General features: G+C 43.2%; 2 protein-coding genes across 2 annotated transcripts; both read right to left on the reverse strand.

Moving 5' to 3' along the window:
- Window positions 1-3,285: 3,285 nt before the first annotated feature.
- Window positions 3,286-18,296, reverse strand: LOC123060460 (protein SUBSTANDARD STARCH GRAIN 4, chloroplastic). The gene is made up of 23 exons (XM_044483189.1): window positions 16,304-18,296; window positions 15,696-15,894; window positions 15,557-15,616; window positions 15,204-15,308; window positions 14,079-14,219; window positions 13,928-13,990; window positions 11,798-12,025; window positions 11,624-11,707; window positions 10,836-10,993; window positions 10,219-10,744; window positions 9,360-9,530; window positions 9,176-9,235; window positions 8,412-8,534; window positions 7,766-8,041; window positions 7,580-7,645; window positions 7,323-7,454; window positions 6,172-6,993; window positions 5,633-5,913; window positions 5,142-5,374; window positions 4,692-4,918; window positions 4,396-4,587; window positions 3,857-4,129; window positions 3,286-3,748 (listed from the first exon to the last, which is right to left on the reverse strand). Exons 1-23 carry the CDS (start codon window positions 18,103-18,105, stop codon window positions 3,602-3,604), a joined length of 6,369 nt encoding a protein of 2,122 aa, XP_044339124.1. The 5' UTR covers window positions 18,106-18,296; the 3' UTR covers window positions 3,286-3,601.
- A 229-nt stretch (window positions 18,297-18,525) lies between these two features.
- Window positions 18,526-21,745, reverse strand: LOC123060462 (nuclear ubiquitous casein and cyclin-dependent kinase substrate 1). Its single transcript, XM_044483191.1, has 3 exons — window positions 21,108-21,745; window positions 19,299-19,545; window positions 18,526-19,157 (listed from the first exon to the last, which is right to left on the reverse strand). The coding sequence occupies exons 1-3, from the start codon at window positions 21,465-21,467 to the stop codon at window positions 18,805-18,807; spliced, it is 960 nt and encodes a 319-aa protein (XP_044339126.1). The 5' UTR covers window positions 21,468-21,745; the 3' UTR covers window positions 18,526-18,804.
- Window positions 21,746-22,120: the final 375 nt, after the last annotated feature.

Genomic DNA, 22,120 nt, shown 5'->3' on the forward strand with positions numbered 1-22,120 from the left:
ATAACAATGCTTAATTCTGTAAATTGCTCAACAGTAATTTGTTTACCCACCGTAATACTTATGCTCTCGAGAGAAGCCACTAGTGAAACCTATGGCCCCCGGGTCTATTTTCTATCATATTAATCTTCCATCAACAAGCTATTTCTTACACCGTTTTTATTTTGCTTTATTTACTTTGTATCTTTATCATAAAAATATCAAAAATATTATCTTATCATATCTATCAGATCTCACTTTTGTAAGTGACCGTGAAGGGATTGACAACCCCTTTATTGCGTTGGTTGCGAGGATTTTATTTGTTTGTGTAGATGCGAGGGACTCATGTGTGGCCTCCTACTGGATTGATACCTTGGTTCTCAAAAACTGAGGGAAATACTTACGCTACTTTGCCGCATCATCCTTTCCTCTTCAAGGGAAAACTAACGCAGTGCTCAAGAGGTAGCAGCTCCTACATATTCTACGAAGATCTTTATCGGTCAAACCGCACGACAACATACGTTGTTCCCTTTGTCATCGGTATGTTACTTTCCCGAGATTCGATCATCGGTATCAATACCTAGTTCAATCTCATTGCTGGCAAGTCTCTTTACTCGTTCCGTAATGCATCATCCTGTAACTAACTCATTAGTCACATTGCTTGCAAGGCTTATAGTGATGTGCATTACCGAGAGGGCCCAGAGATACCTCTCCGATACACGGAGTGACAAATCCTAATCTTGATCTATGCCAACCCAACAAACACCTTCGGAGACACCTGTAGAGCATCCTTATAATCACCCCGTTATGTTGTGACGTTTGATAGCACACAAGGTGTTCCTCCGATATTCGGGAGTTACATAATCTCATAGTTAGAGGAATATGTATACGTCATGAAGAAAGTGATAGCAATAAAACTAAACGATCATAATGCTAAGCTAACGGATGGGTCTTGTCCATCACATCATTCTGTAATGATGTGATCCCGTTCATCAAATGACAACACATGTCTATGGTTAGGAAACTTAACCATCTTTGATTAACGAGCTAGTCAAGTAGAGGCATCCTAGGGACAGTCTGTTTGTCTATGCATTCGCATGTACTAAGTTTCCGGTTAATACAATTCTGGCATTAATAATAAACATTTATCATGATATAAGGAAATATAAATAACAACTTTATTATTTCCTTCCTTCAACCCCAATTCCACTCGACCAAGATAGAGTCACTCGACCACACGAAGAAACACTCGGAGTACAGAAGGTCTAAGGTCACCCGTGGATGGCAACGGTCAGGCGTTCACTCCGTAGCTTTAAAGATCATTTATAGTCATTCATAGCTAGTGTTACCAGTAACGCCCCTGCCTTAATGTACATTGAACCATGTGTAACTGAGAGCTGGAGAGGTTTGGTATGCTCTATATAAGCCACCCGCCTCCTCTGGCACAAGGGTTCACACCCCCTGTAACTCTCACGCATAATCCAGTCGACAAAGCCTCCGAGCACCGAGAGGTAGGGCTATTACTTCCTCCGAGAAGGGCATGAACTCGTAAATCTTGCGTGCACAACCTTGTCGTAGCTAGGGCCTTGCCTCCTCCTACGTACCCCCTATTCTTACTGTCAGACTTGCTCCCACGACATCACCCTAACAAATTCACTACCAATTGAATCCATATCAATCTCAATGACTGTTCCAAAGGGAGGTCCCCAATTCAGACATTCCACCACTTGATATTCAGCGTGAATTACATGTCTATATGGGGAGCTTATATAGTCTAGGCGTACCCGACAAATGATCATGGCTACCCTTAAAAAGAGGAGGTGGGTGGGTAGAGAGCTAGGTCATTTTGTGTCCTTTGAAGGCCTCTAGTTGGGCTTGGAGGTGAGTTGTAGTCCATTAATGAGGGCATTTCATATACGGCGTGTTAAGCACCAATTAAAGTGTATTTCATACTTGGCGCACACCCCCTTCGCTCCGGGCTGGTCCATCTACTCCTTTTTTTCTTCTGTTTTTAACCCCAAAAAGGGCACTAGGTATGATTCGAACCCACGACCTCCGCGTCTAGTTTAGCTAAGTAGTCAACCAAACACACACTCCGATGTGATTAGTTACATCCTTTTTACTATTTTCTTCTTTCTTTTGCTTTTTTTCTTCTTCCTTATTTCTTCTATTCAAAATGCATGAACTTTTTTTTAATCAAAATCAACGACCTTTCTCAAATCCATGAACTTTTTTTCCAAATCCATTGAACTATCTTCAAATTTCCTGATTTTTTTAAATGGTGATTTTTAAATTCATGAGATATTTTTAAAAATCCATGAACTTTTAAAAATTTGATGAACTTTTTTAAAATTTGATGAACTATTTTTTTCAAAATTGATGAATTTTTTTCTCAAATTTGTGAACTTTTTTCCCTAAATCCGTGAATTTTTTTGGAATTTTCTTCGTGTTTTACATTTTTGCATTATTTTCAAAAGTCAATGGTTGACTGGTGAAATGCGATCGATTGCTCGCCTTCTACATAGGCCGGCCCAGTTGATTATGTGTGTGGGCACCAAGAAACTCAACCGGCGCCTAAGATGCCCAATAGGAGGTTCCATTAATGTAAAAATCCCCACATACTATTTGAAGGCCTCCTTGCTTGGAGTTGGGGCTCATGTTTGCCACAATTATTTTTTTAGAATTTTTTTAAAATATTACTGTTCATGCTAAGATCATAGGAGCTCAAACTTAGATGGTCACTTTCCAACAGTTTTGCCATGAATGCTAATGACATGCACATACAGGTGATGTTTTTCTGAACATTTTGGTATCTTATTTGAATTTTTCTGAGTTAGTATGACTTTGTTATGAAGTTTTGACAGTGACGGTCAAACGATCAAATGGCAAATGAATAAGAGGAACAAAGTGGCTTGGACAGAACTGAGCTTTTTCTAGAAATTAGAGGTAAAACTGCCGAGTGGGACACAACGAAGGACATAAAATTAATTATTCCTTTTCTTTTAGGACCCTAATATGTGCCACACATGTGGCACGAACACATTGCAACTCCAAACGTTTTTGATATATTTATGGGAGTTGGCACAAGTTCAAGCGTTTTAGGACTCTGATAATGCTTTATACCGTGACCCTTGTTTGGCACAAGTTCTGTATAGATTAAATCGTACGAATGGAGCTTCGAACTTCAAATGTGCAAATTGTCAACCGATTTCCTCTGCCTGTGACAGTCAACATTGCTAGAGTGCTACTCCCTCTGTAAACTAACATAAACGTTACAAGGGGAGTGCATTTGTTAGCCACATAAGAGAATTCCACGCAACCATAACTCTGTCCTTTATACTGGTGTTAATTTACATCTCTGACGCTAAGAGAGAGCTCAACTTGCTACGTATGTACAACCTCAGAAACTTTGTTTCCGAGAGAAAGAATATACTCCCTCTGTCTCATAATGTAATGTAAGAAACGTCATACATTATGGGACGGAGGGAGTAGCTACCGACAAAGAGCAAAAACGCAGCAACTGTAGCTTGCCATACTTGCTTTATCTACAGAAACAATTGATCGGGACAACGAAACCTTTTGGCTAAAACAGCAGCCCTAGCTCTGTGCAATGACAGAAAATTGATCAATCCTGCGACGTTGCCGAGTACTCGAAGAGAAGCCGATTGGACGGTGTGGATTGGAAGATGACGCGGAGTCTACTGGTTAGCTGGTATATCAGCGACCACTGCATCGCCATTTCTGAATCTTTCATTTGCCTCACAACAGAGGCCTGCATAACGACGGTGGTAATTCAGATCAGTTTCTATTCATGCAGCACACCGCGCAGTTCGGCTCAAATTGTTTATTAAGCTTTCAGGAAGACATAAAAGAACCATACCTGAACACGTTTTCCAAGCTGCACTTCGACCTCCGTAGCAAAAGAGATATTGTTTGCCAGTGATTTGAGTGGATCAACCGTTGGATCTACGGACAACAAACTCGGAATCTGCGGAGCATAAACCATCCGCCACCTTGCTTGTCCAAACTCACCCTTGCCTTCGATTCTTGGCATCAAAGTTTCTAGTGTTGCAGTTGCGAGTTTCTTGAATGCAAGCTGTCCGTCACCTTCCAATAGCGATTCCGCAAGCTGCGACTCAAAAACCTTTGCCGCCTATACCACAGCAAGAAACCAGAGTTGCAAGAGTTACACATAATTAGAAAAACAAAATAACTCAGGCTCAGTTAAGTCAATGTTTTAATCTCCTTATTCCACTCTTGAGTAGAGAACTGGCAAGCAACCAGCAAAAGGTTCACCAGGCAAAGGCAGATTTTAGCTAATCATAAAAACTGTTCAATTTTTAAGACAAGAAACTAAATCATGAGATTATCAGGACTACAACAAAGTTAAGCTGTAACTCATTTGTAGATGTATCTTACCTCACTAGGTGACAGAACATCCTGGTCCACGGAGCGAGTCGAGGTTACAACCAGATTATCTTGCCACATGCTGGCTCGACTCATGATTTTGAATTGCCATTCAGATCCAACAAGGACGAGATCCAGAACAGGATCTAAACCAAGATCAGGCTCAAACTTTGCTACATTTAAATGATCACTTTTAAGTCTAACCTGCAATCAGGTACAGAAATGTGAAACAACCCATTATAAACCATTTTCAAACTGGAAAAGAAAAAAGAACTTGTGCCAAACAAGGGTCACGCTATAAAGCTTACCTGAGTAGCTACCAAGTTGACCTCACCGTTTTCAAATGTTAATATACCCTTTGGTCTTATGTACTTTGGATGTACCATGCCATTAAGCTCAAGGTCACCACTGACAGCAAAGTTCAGAATTAAGGGATAAACAATTCTTAATTCTGGTCCCAGTGTGAGCTTCAAGTCATTGAGTCGGGCATCAATGTTTGGCTTAAAACTTCCATTCTCAAGAGTCCTTTCTGTTTCTGTTTGTTGACCAACGATGCAAAAAATTGAAAGCTCCAGTAAGCCCATAAAGAAAATTAGAAAAACAGCAGGACAGAGAGAGGGAGAAGCATACGCTTCTTTTAGATATTCACATCAAACGTAACGAATTGTCACATGTAACCAGTTAACTAGTTAAGCTATATGTATCGGTCAAGAACACTTGACCGATATTAGCCAATGTCAAATTAATGGAATACGTACTATCTTGCGAAGTTGACAATGCACCCAGGAAACGTGAGACATCCTGCGAAGTAGTTGTTTGACCAAAACCAGCAAGAAGATAGCTGGACTTGTTTGAAGCCAACCTAGTCGCCACAGCACCATTGCCTTTATCATGAGGCAAATATGCTTCACCATGGCTTAACCGGATCATCCCAGAGACATCTGGCCGCAATATTGAGCCTGTAACCTGCAGCTGGCTGTCTACTTGGCCACTGTACAAATCAAAACAAAAACAGTTTAGCAAATGATAAGAAGACATAATTTGGGATCCTACATATTGCATGTTCAATATGATTTTATGAGATGCTTTTCAGGTTTTGGCACAGTACTGTTAACTGTTTCCAAAAACCAGCTTTAGAAGACAATCAACCAGATCGTGGGGTGCTTTACATCACTCAGAAGCCGCTAGTCAGAAATTAAGCTTCTACATATAGTACAGAAATCTAAAAGGATAAAGTGGAAATAATTACCTTAAAACATTTTTTGCTCGTATATCCAGAACTTCACATTTCAACTCAATCTTATCACTAGCTGATGGCTCACTATTTTGCAGAGGTAGAGTCCCTTTCATTGACAATTTTCCTTTCCTCCCAACCCTGCTTTCCATGGAATTGATGAATAGTCTGTTGGATATAACATTAACATTACCAGCGAAATTCGTAAGTGGCGTCCGAAGGAAAGGAGAAGTCACAGTTGCTCGGTGAAATGATGCAGACCCATCAACAACAGGCTGATCAACAGTGCCTTTAACCTTCCATCCAAATGGCAAACAAAACAAGAGGAAAATGTTAATCAACTGCTTCATGTTATATCCAAAATAAAATAAAAAACTGTGGATTGCACAGGTGGAACAAAGAACTACCTATAAAACACAACATTTATGCTTCATAGTTTAAATCAACAGATATTTTCATCAATCACAGTTAATCTATGAAAAAATGTATGAAAAAAGAGCAATATGTTACGTTGTCCTTAGTGGAATTATGGGAATTAAAAAAGGATGGGCCACCTGAAGGAGCACATCAGCATAGCCTTGAAGCCAGTTTGCATAAGGACTAAGTGCAGTTATCAACATCATGCCACCATCCTTTATGTCTGCATTTACCCTCACTTCACCTGGTTCTAGCAAATTCCAACTTAAACCTTTTAGACTTTCAGCTAACTGAAATTCCCAACCATCCTCTGGCTTGTCCCTCACGATTCTTGTTTCACTGATATCATTAGATGATCCTCTGTCTTTCGCCCAAACAGGGATTCTTATAATACCCTGTTTACCATCTCCAGCTTCCAAATTTTCGTCCGTGGAGCTGCTGTCGACGTAAGTCACAGGAATACTACCTTGAATGTTTACATGTCCACTTTGTATAGTTGGTTCGAAATTTGCATCAAAAACAAAACGGCTTGTTGGGGTTACAGAAGCCAATACTTCAGCTCTTCCCAGATCAATGCCTCCAATGGTGCCATCAAGAAGTCTAATTTGAACATCACATTCTGGTTTTGCTAGAGTGCCTCTCAAATCTCCCTCCATGTGTAAAATACCTTTTATTGGTGTCACCCATTGCCTCAGAAAGTGAATTGAATCTGTAGTTGATGATTCTAGAGCCTGAACTAGAGCTGGTATAAGACCAACTGGGAAATTAAGCACAGCAAAGTGAAGATTTGTTAGCGGGCCAAGAATTGATCCGTCAGCATGAAGGGTGGCATTATCCTTCTGAATAAATAACTTATCAAGACGCAGGCCATCATTATTGCTATAAGAACCAGATGCCAGAACACGCTGTGTCTTGTATGTGCCCCACTCCCAATCTTCACCATTGAAATCAAAATCAGCCTGTATAAATAAAGCCATTAGGAATCATGTTTACATATAATTCAGAGAAGATTGTCTTGCTGATAGTGCCATTTACAAAGTCAAGCTTCTGTAAATATTTCTTCCAACATACCAAAAGATGTAGTGGAAATAAACCGCTAACACAAATACAGTACAAAACAAGGTTGAAGGAAATAAACATGGTGCAAATGGGGGGATGGGGCGGGGGGGGGGGGGTCAGTGAAGCTCGACCAAAATGCTAGAAGTGTTAGTGTAAAGACCACTATTAGGAGTTCATCAATAATTACCGGGGCAAAAGTCTGATAGAGTTAATATTTGAACATGCTCACCATAGTATCTCCATTCCCTCCTCCACTGGCATCAAGAGAACCACGCCAGTAACCTCTCAGTTCAGCTAAGGCCGGAAGAGTTATATCTTCAATTGTATCATCATCCAACCAGTCGTGATACATTTCAACTGCCTGTTGCAAGGAATGGGATGAAGTTAATATAAGTAGCATGTCATAATAACAAGGGAACCCGCTAATAAGGGAAACCATAACTCTATGCCTGTGATACAATATTCTAAACTCACTATCTTTAGTACCTTTATCTGGTCACGTAGGCTTTCAGCATTGAACCCAACAGAATGCAAGCATTGCATGAAAAGTTCCTGCAAACAAATATAGGATCAAATGGCTGCTACCATCTAGCAGACCATAAACACCAACGAATATTATATCCAACAAAGGAAAAGAAAGATAGAATCACAAATACAGAACAAACTGCACACCTTCGATCTAGAACGAATAACTGGATCTGTACTTCGTGAAAGAAGTCTTGCCAGGGGAAGTATTTCAGCTACTTCAGCATCTGGAACTTCTAGTCTCATCCTCCACCTGCCCATTGAAGACATAATGCTACCAAGATGCCCTCCCATTGCTTTCTGTATGAATCCATTACCATGATTTTCCATAGGAAATCTATCACGTGTTCCTGGAAACACATACTCCCCTTGAAGCTCATACTTGCTATTAGGTTGCTCTAGGACTGACTTTTCCATTGTAATCTGGGTATTGAAAATACAAAGAATAGCTAGTAAGTCAACACAGCGAGGACTCACAACTAGCTATTAAAAATAAGATAAGAACCTCACTGGAATGTATAACTAGTGTCAAGAAAAACAACCAAAGCATGCTATACATCAACTGTTTTATGTTTGTCATCTGGGAAAGGCTAACATGGGGGATGCTAGGAACCATGAAACTGAGTTATAACAGTGTTTGAAGTTTCCTTACTCCAAAAATTCTACTAAACTACCAAAGAGGTGGCAAAATTCTTGATTACAAGTAATACCAAACGCCTGCTAAAGGTAACACATGAGATGTGGCTTCAACCACACAAAACAAGAAAATATATGTGGGAGAAAAAAAACTCACAACATCACCACTCCATCGAGCAGCTATATCAAGTGCTTCACCAAACACACCACTAAATTTGGGACGGACCACTGATAACAAACCATGACCTCTTCTTTTCTGGAAATTAAGCTGAACTTCTGCCTGTAACAACAAAAGATCTGTTACATTAGACATCATTGGTGGATTCTCCATTTAGCAATTGATCACAATTGATTTACAACAAATACTGGAGAATGGAGCCTCCACATTTATTTATTTTTTGAGCAGAATTGGAGCCTCCACATTCGATATATACAACTTCTCATGAAATGAAAGAAAAAAAAAGGAAAATAGTATGACTACTTAGTTGTTACTTTAGGAGCAGAAGACCACGTTGTAGTTCAAAAAAGTTTACATCAATTACAGAAAATTTATACGGCACAGAATACATAAGCTATGGACAAATAGCATAGCATTAAATAGCAGAACAACAGAAGGTGCAGCACAGAAAATGACTGATGCACATTTTCAATCCAAAAACTCCATTAACTTAACATCAGCATAATATAACATTTTATTAGACTGCATCATGTAGTTAATTGAACTAACATCTCTCCTGCGAAATTTAAATTGCAGAAGTGCTTTACTATCTGACGGTATGCAAGCATCATGACTAATTACAACTCACGTGTATGAGACATAGAATCAACCAACCAGAGCTACCAACAATACAGAACCTGAAAACAGATTACCTAACCAAAAAAACACGGAGTATACCATACTCTCATCTAGGAAAATATTACCTTCTGAACAAATCCACGTAATGAAGCAAGCTCCAGCTCGTCAAGTGGCAAATTCCGAACCTTTACGACCAGAAGAAAAGTATCAACAATATCGAAATGGACTCTACAAGTCTTATAATGTTCAAGAAAGATTGCTGGCAAGGAAAATACACACACTAACACAACACTAACAGTAGTAGAGTACCTCCAAATTAGTCAAACTTTCAGGATGATAACATATATTAGACTTCAGCTGCCCCTTTTGGAGGAAAATTGATAGAAGCCTTTCATCTTGAATGGCCTCATTTGTACCAAAAAATAATGGCCCGTTCACTTCTATGGAAATCTTTTCATCAGGCCTGCCGGTAGCATTTAACTATGTTGCAGGGGAATAGAGATAGTAAGAGGAAGATGAAAATAATAAAAATCAACATAAATACCAAATGCATACAGCACTCTCTTCAATTATTTGGAAGGTACGCTTGACATAGAAAATCATCACATCATATATATCCAAGGAGAAAATCTTTATATCGTGTCGAACGTGGAGTTAGAATTAAAGCCTCTTAAAGAGTTAAAGTTACTGAAATAGTTGCTGCCACAATAATTTACTTGGGTGAAAAATTGCTATAGTTTGTCAGAGTATGCTATTATTGCAATGCAATCTGTTAAGCAGCATAAAATGGTAACAGAAGTGAATCAATTTGGATAGCAAAGTGTACCTTTAAGTGGACGAATGGCCCTCAAGCCTTGGAAAAAATAGTGAATGTATTAAGTAGACATCCATTCTTTCTATTTTTATTTGGTTCTCGTTTTGTATTGCAAGGTAATGGGCACACATTTTAGTAATTTGAATAAGTAAAAGACGGGAAGTGTTTAAATCCAAAATTCCACTTTACAGACTGTTGAGATCTGTCTCTGTGCATGTTACTATTGATGATCCAAATTATAGCACTTAGTGCACACAACCGAGGCATGTACAAACAAATTGAATTAGGCTATAAAATCACATACAAGCAATGCAAGTCAAATTCAGAGGACGAAACAACAAAACAGCAACTTACCATCACAGAATCTTGTGACAAGGAAAGAAAACCAGTAGACTGAGGTGCCAACATGAGTTGGTTAAGTTTTATTCCTGACAGAGAAATCTCCCCAACAAGCCTTGACACATCACTCTCAAGCTTACTTTGGTCCATGATACTTTGTAAAGCACCATAAATCTTGTCCTCAACTACCTGGCTAGGTTTCACCACTTTTCCTTGAAATTTGACCCTTCCAGATGCTTTCAAATGTAATGGCCTTGGTGTATCAAAAGGTATTGAAGAAGCTATATGAGCAAATTCGAAGCCTCGCATACGTAAATCCAAATCAACACTCTCCACAACTAGTGGCATAATCTTTTTCATTTGATACATCTCCTTGTACAGCGAGTAGTCATCAATATATGATGTTTGAATACGAGTATTTAAGTCAAAGGAAACTGATGATGAGTTAACCATGATATAATCATGTGCAATAACAATATTGCCCCGTGCATCAGAAAAGGAATCTTCTGCATTTGGTGCAGCCCATTTGATATCAAATTTCCTGTCATAAGTTTTTGTTGTCATTAGAATACCAGAAAATACATAGCTTACTTGGCCATTAGGACTCCAGATGATAGATGTAAGATACTCACGGTCTAATAAGGGGGCCAGAAAGTCTAGTCTCTCCGTTGAGCTCCCCAATCTTCAGTGGGATCAGCTGAATGCCTCCAGGTATGTACCGATGCAAAACCTTATCAAGTAAAATGCTCCCAGATAAATTAATATCCATAGCAGAATCGTCACCTTCCCCCTGCAGAGATCTAAATATGTATTATACTTGCATAAGGTGGTAAATTTATTTTGCATCATAAGAACAGCAGAGTATCTATTGGATTTGTACAGCTGGTACAGCAAATTTGTGTGTAAGCTCTTAGGAATACGCTGCGAGTATTCCATTTATTTCGGTAGAGTACAGACTGATAAGTTATACACCCTCCGTCCCAAAATAAGTGCCGCTGATTTAGTACAAAGGACACTTATGTTGGGACGGAGGGAGTAGTTGCTATTTCCAATGTTCCAGGGGCTCAATAGTAGACATTCACTGTAAGCCCAGAGAAATAAACAAACAAATGGTTTAGCTAGGATGTAATTATCATGGCCAAAGTTGTGAATAATAGACCTAAGAGTTTGGAAGGTTCTTCATGAATGCATTTGCATAGTTCGTTTCCATATGTATTTTCAATTTACGAAGTCCTGATGTCTACTCTACGTTTTCGAATATCATTGTGATCTGAGATCTTCCATCTTATTCTTGATAATGATACAGAGAGAACAAATGCTTGGATGACTATAGATGTAGAAAAAAGTTGGCTGAAAATTAGCGCAAACATGAAAAGATGACTGGGTGGAAGTGTAATCAAATAATCAATAATCACAATACCTCTGGGCAAATCCATGCATTACCAGCCCCTCGAATTTCTCCACCATCCAAAAGGCATGCTCTAATACCATATAAGTCTGCAACCTGTAGCCAGTGATAACAAAGAGAAATTAGTTGTTCGAATTTCACAAATTTCAATAATGGAAAAAAAATAGTGGCTCTATTTCTACTCACACAGTTGTCAAGGTTGAAAGTGAAATTCGCTGATACATGAGAGAAAGGAATATGATCAAACGCAGCAACTGCACCAGCCTCCTTGTTTTGAATCACAGCTTCAGAAGCTGCAGATGGAGGCATACCAGATACTGAAAGGGACTTCCTTGAGACAATACCACTTCCAACAAAAACAGGAGCATCAAGAGGTCCTTGACAATTAAATACAGCAGTAACAGCACCAGCCACCTAAATAAGATAAGAAGTGTACCAGCAGTTAAGTCTTAAAGGATGAACATCAAAATTTAGCCAAAAGATTTTTCTAAGCACATAGATCACTGATAGAGATCATCCTAAGCTATTGCTAAGAAACAAATGAGACAGAACTGCTTAAATGGTATTTCAGGCACAATTTGCGGTTGCTGAACTGCGATGTGTGATCATATTTTAATATTTTATATGTACTGCAGTAAATAGCTCGCTTAAGAAGAATGACAAGCGTGACCAAAAATCAGTTTGGTTTCATGCCTGGGAGGTCGACCATGGAAGCCATTTTCTTGGTACGACAACTTATGGAGAGATATAGGGAGCAAAAGAAGGACTTGCATATGGTGTTCATTGACTTGGAGAAGGCCTATGATAAGATACCGCGGAATGTCATGTGGTGGGCCTTGGAGAAACACAAAGTCCCAGCAAAGTACATTACCCTCATCAAGGACATGTACGATAATGTTGTGACAAGTGTTCGAACAAGTGATGTCGACACCGATGACTTCCCGATTAAGATAGGACTGCATCAGGGGTCAGCTTTGAGCCCTTATCTTTTTGCATTGGTGATGGATGAGGTCACAAGGGATATACAAGGAGATATCCCATGGTGTATGCTCTTTGCGGATGATGTGGTGCTAGTTGACGATAGTCGGATGGGGGTAAATAGGAAGTTAGAGTTATAGAGACAAACCTTGGAATCGAAAGGGTTTAGGCTTAGTAGAACTAAAACCGAGAACATGATGTGCGGTTTCAGTACTACTAGGTGTGAGGAGGAGGTTAGCCTTGATGGCCAGGTGGTACCTCGGAAGGACACCTTTCGGTATTTGGGGTCAATGTTGCAGGAGGATGGGGGTATTGATGAAGATGTGAACCATCGAATCAAAGCCGGATGGATGAAGTGGCGCCAAGCTTCTGGCATTCTCTGTGACAAGAGAGTGCCACAAAAGCTAAAAGGCAAGTTCTACAGGACGGCGGTTCGACCCGCAATGTTGTATGGCGCGGAGTGTTGGCCGACTAAAAGGCGACATGCTCAACAGTTAGGTGTGGCGGAGATGCGTATGTTGAGATGGATGTGTGGCCACACGAGGAAGGATCGAGTCCGGAATGATGATATACGAGATAGAGTTGGGGTAGCACCAATTGAGGAGAAGCTTGTCCAACATCGTCTGAGATGGTTTGGGCATATTCAGCGCAGGCCTCCAGAAGCTCCAGTGCATAGCGGACGGCTAAAGCGTGCGGAGAATGTCAAGAGAGGGGGGTAGACCGAATTTGACATGGGAGATCCGTTAAGAGAGACCTGAAGGATTGGAGTATCACCAAAGAGCTAGCTATGGACAGGGTGCGTGGAAGCTTGCTATCCATGTGCCAGAGCCATGAGTTGGTTGCGAGATCTTATGGGTTTCACCTCTAGCCTACCCCAACTTGTTTGGGACTAAAGGCTTTGTTGTTGTTGTTGTTGTTGTTACTGCAGTAAATAGCTACAGAAAAAAGAAATGGTAATATTAAGCTGGTCAGACAAACGGGATTATCACTATCCACACGAGTGGTCATTTTGCTTCATCAAGAAGTTGATTTTTAATGCTAAGAACCATGATAACTGGTATTTTAAGATAAATCACAAGTGTCATTGTCGGGCAATTCAGATGAGTGGAATAAACCATCTATCATACACCTACATACAAAAGTCAGGTTGTGCAGTGCATTTTATATTAAAGTCAAACTTATTTTTCGTGTTGTGCCATATATGCAGTTTCAGTATAGCTAACTCCAGATATGAGTTCAGATGGATCATCACATTGAATCGGCTGTACAAAACAGAGTCTATTGTTTTTCGCTGCATGCAGGAATCTAGTATTTCCAAATAAGTCAAGTATGTCGAACCGGAAACATCAGAGGCTTCATTTTCACTGACTTCATAAGCGCGTTAACTTCAACAGATGGAACCTGGAAAAAAAAAGATATCAAGTAAATGTATGAGTTGCTTTTTAGGGGACTACATGTATATACAATGTAATTAGCAACTTAAAGATACCTGGCACATTAGATGGAACTCTCCATCCTCAGGATTTAAACCAAAATCGCCAGAAGTTTCAACCGGAACATCACCAAACCAACCACTTGCATTATGCAGAAATACTCTTTGACCACGGAATGACAGAGTTGCCACTATTTCCTGAATATGTTGAGGCTTCCATTAAAAACTATAATCACTTGGAATGTTTGCAGCAGCAATATTTGGAAAGTAGTTACTATTTGCATATCAAAGTACGGAAATTCGGAAGACATCTGAGCACATGTGGCCTAGTTTTCACATCAGAGCTAAATGTCAGCGTCTGAAATAGATGCTTAATTTGAAATGCCAATGACTGATCTGTTTCTTACTACACTGCAGATCAACAGCACCCACCCTGAGGTGCCCTGAGAACACGCTATATAGCAGCCACTAATATGACAATATCGCTTCGCCAACACCTCATTCTTCAGTCTCTTTCTCCCTTAGCTACATTATGCCAGAAACTTGTGCATCCAGCATACATGTGTTGAAGTGTGGTATATGTGGATTGCCTAGCCCTTTCCATCAGTTTGGACTTTTGGTTTTGTTGGTTAGTGCACGAAGCTCAACCCAATGGATATCATTTGTCAATACTGGAAACCATAAGTATAAATGTTGGTTATAATGAAGTATGGCCAATTGTTGCACATCAAAATCCAAATTTTGGGTAGTCGATAAAATTTTCACGTTTTAGTAAATTCTAGGCAAACCCACATAGTATAGAAGTTCTTTCCAGGAAAATCAACAATAATGAAACTGGCCCACCTGATGATTCATCTATTATTCCTGGAAACCCTCATGAATTTCTAGCTATACCCCTGATTCTAGTCATTTCAACAATATTCACCAGCGACCAATTGTGTTTACTTTTAAAGAAGTAACTAGGCACTCATTTTTCACCCGCAACACAACACTCTAGTTTGGTAAAGTAAGGGGTCAATGACCTACGAGAATATTGGTAGCTCAGGTTAATGGCAAATCAACAAGAAGGCATTAAAGCCATGTTAATCTGTCTTGTGCCTATGAAAACTGATTCCTTGCAAGACCCTACTTATTACAAACATGCAGAATTGGAAAAACAAATGAGGTAAGGCATAAGTATACCGAAAATGATGAGGGAGCATCTAATATCTGAAAACCTAGGCTTTTCACATCAAGCTGGCCATGAATGCTCGGAAAGCTATCACCTTTCGACATACAGATATGCACCTGGAGAAGGAAAAGGAGAAATATTGATGTCTGCATTTAGTATCTCCAAGCATGAAAAATAGCAGTTCTCATGAGGCATGTATGTCTAGAACTCTAGATGTAGCAATGTAGCATGAACCTTGTGGCAAGTTCAGTTATTCATTAAGTGCATGTGGAAGTCATGTCCAGGTATTGTCTAAATTGTATGCACAAGTGGCTGATATTAATAGTGAAATTGAACATGTAAGAGATTAAGTTTAGAAAAGCACCTCACCAGTTGCTCTTCCTTTGTGCCAGACAACTGGTATTTCTAGGATACGCTCAAACAGCTGCACATGAAAATTGTCCTTCAACACAAGAACTAAGAACTGTAGCATCTTGTATACATAATAAAAGTAGGTGCATTACCGGGGCAAAAGCATTGACTACATTTAGATTAGCATGCCATGTTTGCTCCGCTATGTCAACAAAGACATCTGTAGAAAGATAACCCCCTCCTTGAGAAGTTTGATCTTGTCTCCACTCCATGCAGTTCCCAGTGACATGCACATGTACACGATTATAAGAGTTTTTGAACTTGACGTGTCCATTAGCCTGTTTCATTTCCCTACAATAGTAAGGCAACGACTACAAACTTAGTTGACGTTCATTTATAATGCCGCAGTTGCACCGCAACCCCCTTTTGAAAGAGCCTATAATAATGCACTGAATAATACGAGTAAGATAAGTTGAAATATACTGTACCCTCATTACAGTAATTTACTTGACAATATAACTCCTGAAAATAAGAATTAACAATATAAATCCGAACACCGGTTATGAGAATATTTATTGTTCACAGAAATTTAATTGTTGGGGAATGCAGTAAATTCATGGGAAGGGACAGATGATCACAAAAATACCCCAATATAAGTTCCAACAGTGATACACTAATAGTCTAATACATTTTGAAAATGCACAAGAAAGGACAGAAGAGCATATATTTGCAATAGAAATGGCAAATGATGAGGTCAAACCTTGGTTCCTGATCACCGTATCCTAGAAGCATCAAGTTCCCTCCACTGAAATAAACAGAATCCAGTGTGATAGGAAGCATATGCTGAGCCCCACCAGGATTTATCTGGTCAACCCCTTCTACGAGTCCAGCAGGGGCGTCTTCAAGACCGATAGCAAATCGCGACTTCAACTTTTGAATTTCAACACCCAGAGAAGCATATGGTGCATTGAAGTTAACACGGGAGCCCTTTGCCTGCAAAGGCCAAAATGACTGACCAATATTATCTTCAGAAAGACTCTCAAATTCCTCCAACATGTGCCCTTGGTACAAGTTGCCCTTGCGATGCTGCACATCTTCCAAATGGTTGCATACCAACATTTTGTTATCGGAGTGATGCAAACTATGCTGTCTAGGTTGTTGATTATGAGAATGCTCCGCATACACATCATTTGCATCGATGATTGGCATTGCACTTGCAGATTTGCCTTCACCTAGACAGTCCAGACAACGACTACTATTTGGTGGCAATTCACCAGAATTCTCTGGTGCCGTATCAGAGCTGACAATTGGTGCATCATTTGAAGTGGCTTTGCCAGAACCAGCATTTGCATGACCTCCTCCGTTAAATGAATTATTATTCCCAGAACCAGGGGATGAGTTATCAGGATTACCACCATCCATGTTTTCAAAATATGCCACAGCAGCCTGTGCACTACGCCGAAGGATCCTTTCCTGAGAGGAATTGTCGATGCCCGATACCACCTTGCTGTGACCTTTTCTCCTGTACCTTCGCTTGGTAGGGTTCGGGATCATCCTAGACCAGAAGTTGATGCCCGGGATACGCGATTTCACACCGAACGATTTCTCCAAATCCGCATGCTTTGAGCTAGAGTCAATAATGCCTGGATCCATGTGTCGATCGTTCCTGTGCATCTCATCAGCACAGAGGGGCGGGCTACTGGATTTCCCATTTCCCACAGGCCCATCATCCTCCAGCATCTCGTCAGCCGAACGTGAAGTGGATTGGCCACTGGGAACTATGTATCCCCTTTGAGCAGACTCCCGAGCAGCTTTGTCCCTCTCCTCGTCCCACTGCCCCCCAGCCTTCTCCCTGGCGAGCCTCCTGGTCTTGGTACGGTAGTCAATGCCCTCCTCCGCCGAATTCCTCTTGGGCTTCCCCTCCTCGGACGGCGCGGGGATGCCCAGCCAGGAGAAATCCTTCCTCTGCGCGACGAGCGCGGTGGGGTCGGAGAGCAGGGCGTCGACGACGACCCGCCCCCGCCTGAGGCTGGCGAAGGGCCTGACCCTGATCTTCATGACGGGCACCTCGGCGCAGGAGAACTCGTCGGCGCGCGGGCCGACGGAGCAGGTGTGGAGCGTGATCCCGAGCGGCGAGACGCTGCGCGCGCCGCCGACGCGGACCTCCCGCTGGAGGTAGTCCCCGAGCGCGGCGCAGGCGGCGGGGAGGAGGCGCGCCTCGACGAAGGCCCGCGCGCGGTGCTGCGCGTACCAGGAGAGCGCGGCGGCGACGGAGAGCACGGCGGCGAAGGCGGAGCAGCGCACGAGGAAGAGGCCCTCCCGCCATACGGAGGCCAGGGAGCCGATCAGGGCCCGCAGCGGCGGCGGGCGGTGTTCGTGGCCGTGGCTGGGGAGGCAGTTGCTCGAGTCGGAGACCCTGAGGCGGAGCAGCGGGGGCGGGTCGAGGCGAGCGAGGGTTAGGACGGGCCTCGGGACGTGGCGGCGGCAGCGCGCGCGGCGGGGCCGGCGGAGGAGGAGAGGCGGCGGCGCGAGGAAGGGCGAGACGCGGAGGCAGTGCGACATTGCGCCGGGCCTGGCCGCCTAGGTGACCATTTGCGTGCGGCGGGAGGAAGAGAGATGGGATGGGTGGGTGGAGTAGTAGTCACCGGCAGTGGGCGGGCCGAGAGAGAGAGATGGACGGGGAGAGATGCTTGCCTCTCGCTGGGGTCGTTGCCTACTTGCCGTGCTCGCTTCTTTTTGGATTTGCCGCAGATGATTTGTCTTCCCTTCGCCTCTTCTTGTCTCGCCTCCTCTTTGTGACGAAAGCGAAAGACAAGACAAGCTTATTCTTTCACTTCTCTTTTTCGTACAAAAAATGGCCTACCAGCAGCATATGGAATGAATGTTTTTCAGAGGGCAAAATAACAAAGATACTCCTACCAAAGAAGGCATCGGAAACCTAAAGACAACCATGAAGCATCATCCACAGAGAGACAGAGAAAGTACCCAAGAGGCCCTGTTGGCCATGTTGTTGTCTATCATAAGTTCAACCGGATCAACACAATTCAAAACACAATTACAACGACCGTTCTGGTGACCACGAAGGCCTTCCAGAATTCCGAAACCGAATATCAGAAAGGCGCTCCATGGTCACCATAAATACACAACTCTGGGGAGGACGGGACGGGGGAAAAGTTTATTGCGACGGGTCCAAAACGAACAAGGGGATCATTCATTATCGAAACTCAGAGCATCTCAAAACTTGGGCGGCCCGGCCCCTTTTTACCGCACGGGTTGCTGGTTGTAATGGCTCTTCTCCTTCTTCTTTGCCGCCGCGAGCCTCGCGGTCCTGGCTGCCGCCTCTGCCGCGGCGATCTTTGCAGCTGTGTCCGTCTCCTTGCCCGACTTCTTCTTCTTCATCGACGCCATCTTCTTTAGGCGCTCCTTGACATCCACAGCCGTGTCTTCCTCGGGTTCTGCACTGGTAGCCTCCTCCGACACCTCAGCTTCCTTTGCCTCCTTCGCGCTCTTGTCCTTCTTGTTCTTCTTCTTCTTGGCATTCTTGCTCTCTGAAGGGGCAGGTGCGTCTTCCTTTCTCTCTCCATCACCAGCTTGGCTCGCACCTTTCTTCTCAGCTGCAACAATGTTTATCATGTATAAGAAACAAAGTTTATAAAAGCAATGAAGCCACATATAGGTACTCAGCTTTATTAGTCCTCCACAGTGCTACATAAGGGAAATATAAAAAGGGGGAATTGCTTAAAGTGGAGCATTACCATTGTTGTTTCCATCTTGTGCAGCATCGCTTGTGTTTTCAGAAATTCCCAACTCAGCTAACACAGCATCAAGTTCAGCCAGTTCCTTCTTTTTCAACTCCTTTTTGGACAGCTGCCTTTCTGTCTCTTTAGGTGCTGCTGCAACTTTCTTCACATCAGGATCAGCAGCTTCCACTTCAAGCTCAGGTTCATCCTCAGCACCATCCTCAGCCTCATCATCATGCTCCTCATCCTCACTTTCAATTTCCTGCAGTATGTAGAAGCAATGCATCTAAGAATAGTATCACCAATGCATACAGACACAACTATTGCCATGTTCCAACATCATGCGAACCTCTGGCCAACAAAGTTCAAACAAGATAAATTCTGGTAGAAATCTAGCAAGTAGAGGCAGTTCCTTATGACTTGCCTAGACAAGCTGAACAGAAACTTGGACCAAATTACTATCAATCAATTTTGAATATATGTTCTCATTGTGTCTGGGGTGCTTGAACTCAAAAAGAATTACAGGGGCCATAACCTCTCCCTGACTTCAATTGCTCCAAAAACACCTATGTCAAAACTCTCAACAACTATCCATAAAACTACCAAAAGAACAGTGTGACATCGTCAATAAAGAATAAGTGAGAGATACTGATGGCATCAAATAGGTAGTCTTTCATTGCATTTTTTTGTGGGCATTATGTGCCTCTACACACTAGTCACAAAGTTGTTATATCTAGTGTGCAACGTGGATAAAAACACTAGTACATCAATGAGTGATAAGTACAGGAAATGCTACAATGTTAATGCATAACATGCCTACACTTACCATGTGCAATAATAAATTAACAAATAATATACTGACAAAAAAGTAATATCACATCAATGCAAATAGAAATTCACAGGCCGTAAATGCACCAAAAGGCCGAAGTAAATACACTCACTTATAACCCATTTGTCGCACTGAACATCCATTCCGAAATAACAGGGGATACCGTTCACAAAATTAATCTGGCAGGAATTAGTACAGCACAGCCTACAGGATGCCCCCTGACCTCACTTCGACAACTCTCCCACCATACAGACAGTGTACAAATTCTTGTCACGACGCACCACTTCCATAACAAGACCTAACTTGAAACTCCTTGCCCGCTGAACATACGTCACATGGCGATGGGGATACCGTTATCAATAATCCCCCAGTCACTGAACATATGTTACACAACGATGGGGATGCCGTTATCAATAATCCCAGGAGTCATTGAACATACGTCACACAACGATGGGGATACCGTTATCAATAATCCCAGTATCCCAAAGTCACTGAACATACGTCACACAACAATCAAGATACCGTTATCAATAATCCCCCAGTCACTGAACATACGGTACACAACGATCGAGATACCGTTATCAATAATACCGCAGTCTTGTCCCCTACCTCAATCAACCAAACAAGTACACACCAATACGGACACCATACGGAATACAGCTAAGCCGCTTCCGATTCGGATTCGGATTCGCTGCTTCAAATAATAACTACAGATAAAATTCAAAGCCCAATCGTCCACTGGGCACACATTGTGCATCAATGGTGGCTAGCGTTCACAATTAACCCAGCAGGCATCAGTACACTTATAGTCTACAGATGCCCCCTGCCCCACTCAATCCAACATCTGCATATCAACACTACCACCATATGCAAACTAATCAGCAATCATATGGGCGTTGCACAACAGCACAGTTCTCATCTCGAGCAAAATAAACAGATCATGAACAGCACAAACAGATAAACATGGGCGTGCGTAACAGGGAGAGAGAATAGACCTCAGGCAGGGCGGCGTGGACAGCATCGACCTCGTCCTCCTCCTCCTCCTTGGCCGTCTTGGCGGCGGCGTGGTCGTTCCCCCAGATGGGCGCGGGGGGCGCGGTGGTGGCGAAGTAGTCGTCGTCGTCGTCGTCCTCGACGTCGGCCCACGACTTGGTGTTGAGCGGGGCGGGGGCCCAGAAGAGCTCCTTCTGCTGCTGCGGCGTGGGGTCGTCGCCCTGCTTCCCTCCCTTGGAGGAGCCCCCCTTGGACTTGTCGCCCTTCTTCTTCTTCTTGAGGGTCTCGAGCGCCGCGAACACGTTGCCGGTGTTGAGCTTGGCCTCGTCCGCCGCGCCTCCCCTCCTGCCTCCGCCCACCATGCTCACTCCTACCTTGCCCGGGGACGCGAGGAAAATCCCGGCGGCTGGGGGCCCCGAAATCGGAATCTAAATCTAGCCCCCCGGCGGCCCACGGTCGCGGTGGACGGCCGCCGATCTGCGCGCGACGGGCCGGGGCGGGCGTGCGTACGGAGCGGCGGCCGGATAGGGGGGCTGCCTGTCGTCGGCTTGATCGGCGGCGCCGCGGCGGCGTTGGGATTAGGGTTTTGAGACGGGAGGGTGGGGTGGGGTGGGGTGGGGTTGGGTTGGGTTGCGGTGGTGTGTCGAGAGAGGTAAAACGGCGTGTGCTCTGTTGCTGGTTTATAGAGAGCGAGGGGTGGGATGGGATGAGACGGACGGACGGGTAGCCGTTTCTGGTCTGCGCCGCGCTCCTGCAGGGGGGTTGTGGCCTGCCCGCCCGCCCAGCTTATCTTTCCGCAGCGACCGAGCGAGCTGAGGTCTATCCGTCCGGCCACGCGCAAGCGCGACCCGGAGCCGTGTCGTGGGATGCCTGCCTACGTCCTCGTGTTTTTGTTACGGTCTGCAGCGTCTGCACGTGTACTCCGTCCGATGCACAGGGCACGGTGAAACCGGTTTCAGCTGCTGCTGCTGTTGGGAAATCTGCCACCGTTCTCTTCGACTGGCACCGGACGTAC

This window comes from Triticum aestivum, chromosome 3A, assembly GCF_018294505.1.
Source record: "Triticum aestivum cultivar Chinese Spring chromosome 3A, IWGSC CS RefSeq v2.1, whole genome shotgun sequence".
Taxonomy (NCBI): domain Eukaryota; kingdom Viridiplantae; phylum Streptophyta; class Magnoliopsida; order Poales; family Poaceae; genus Triticum; species Triticum aestivum.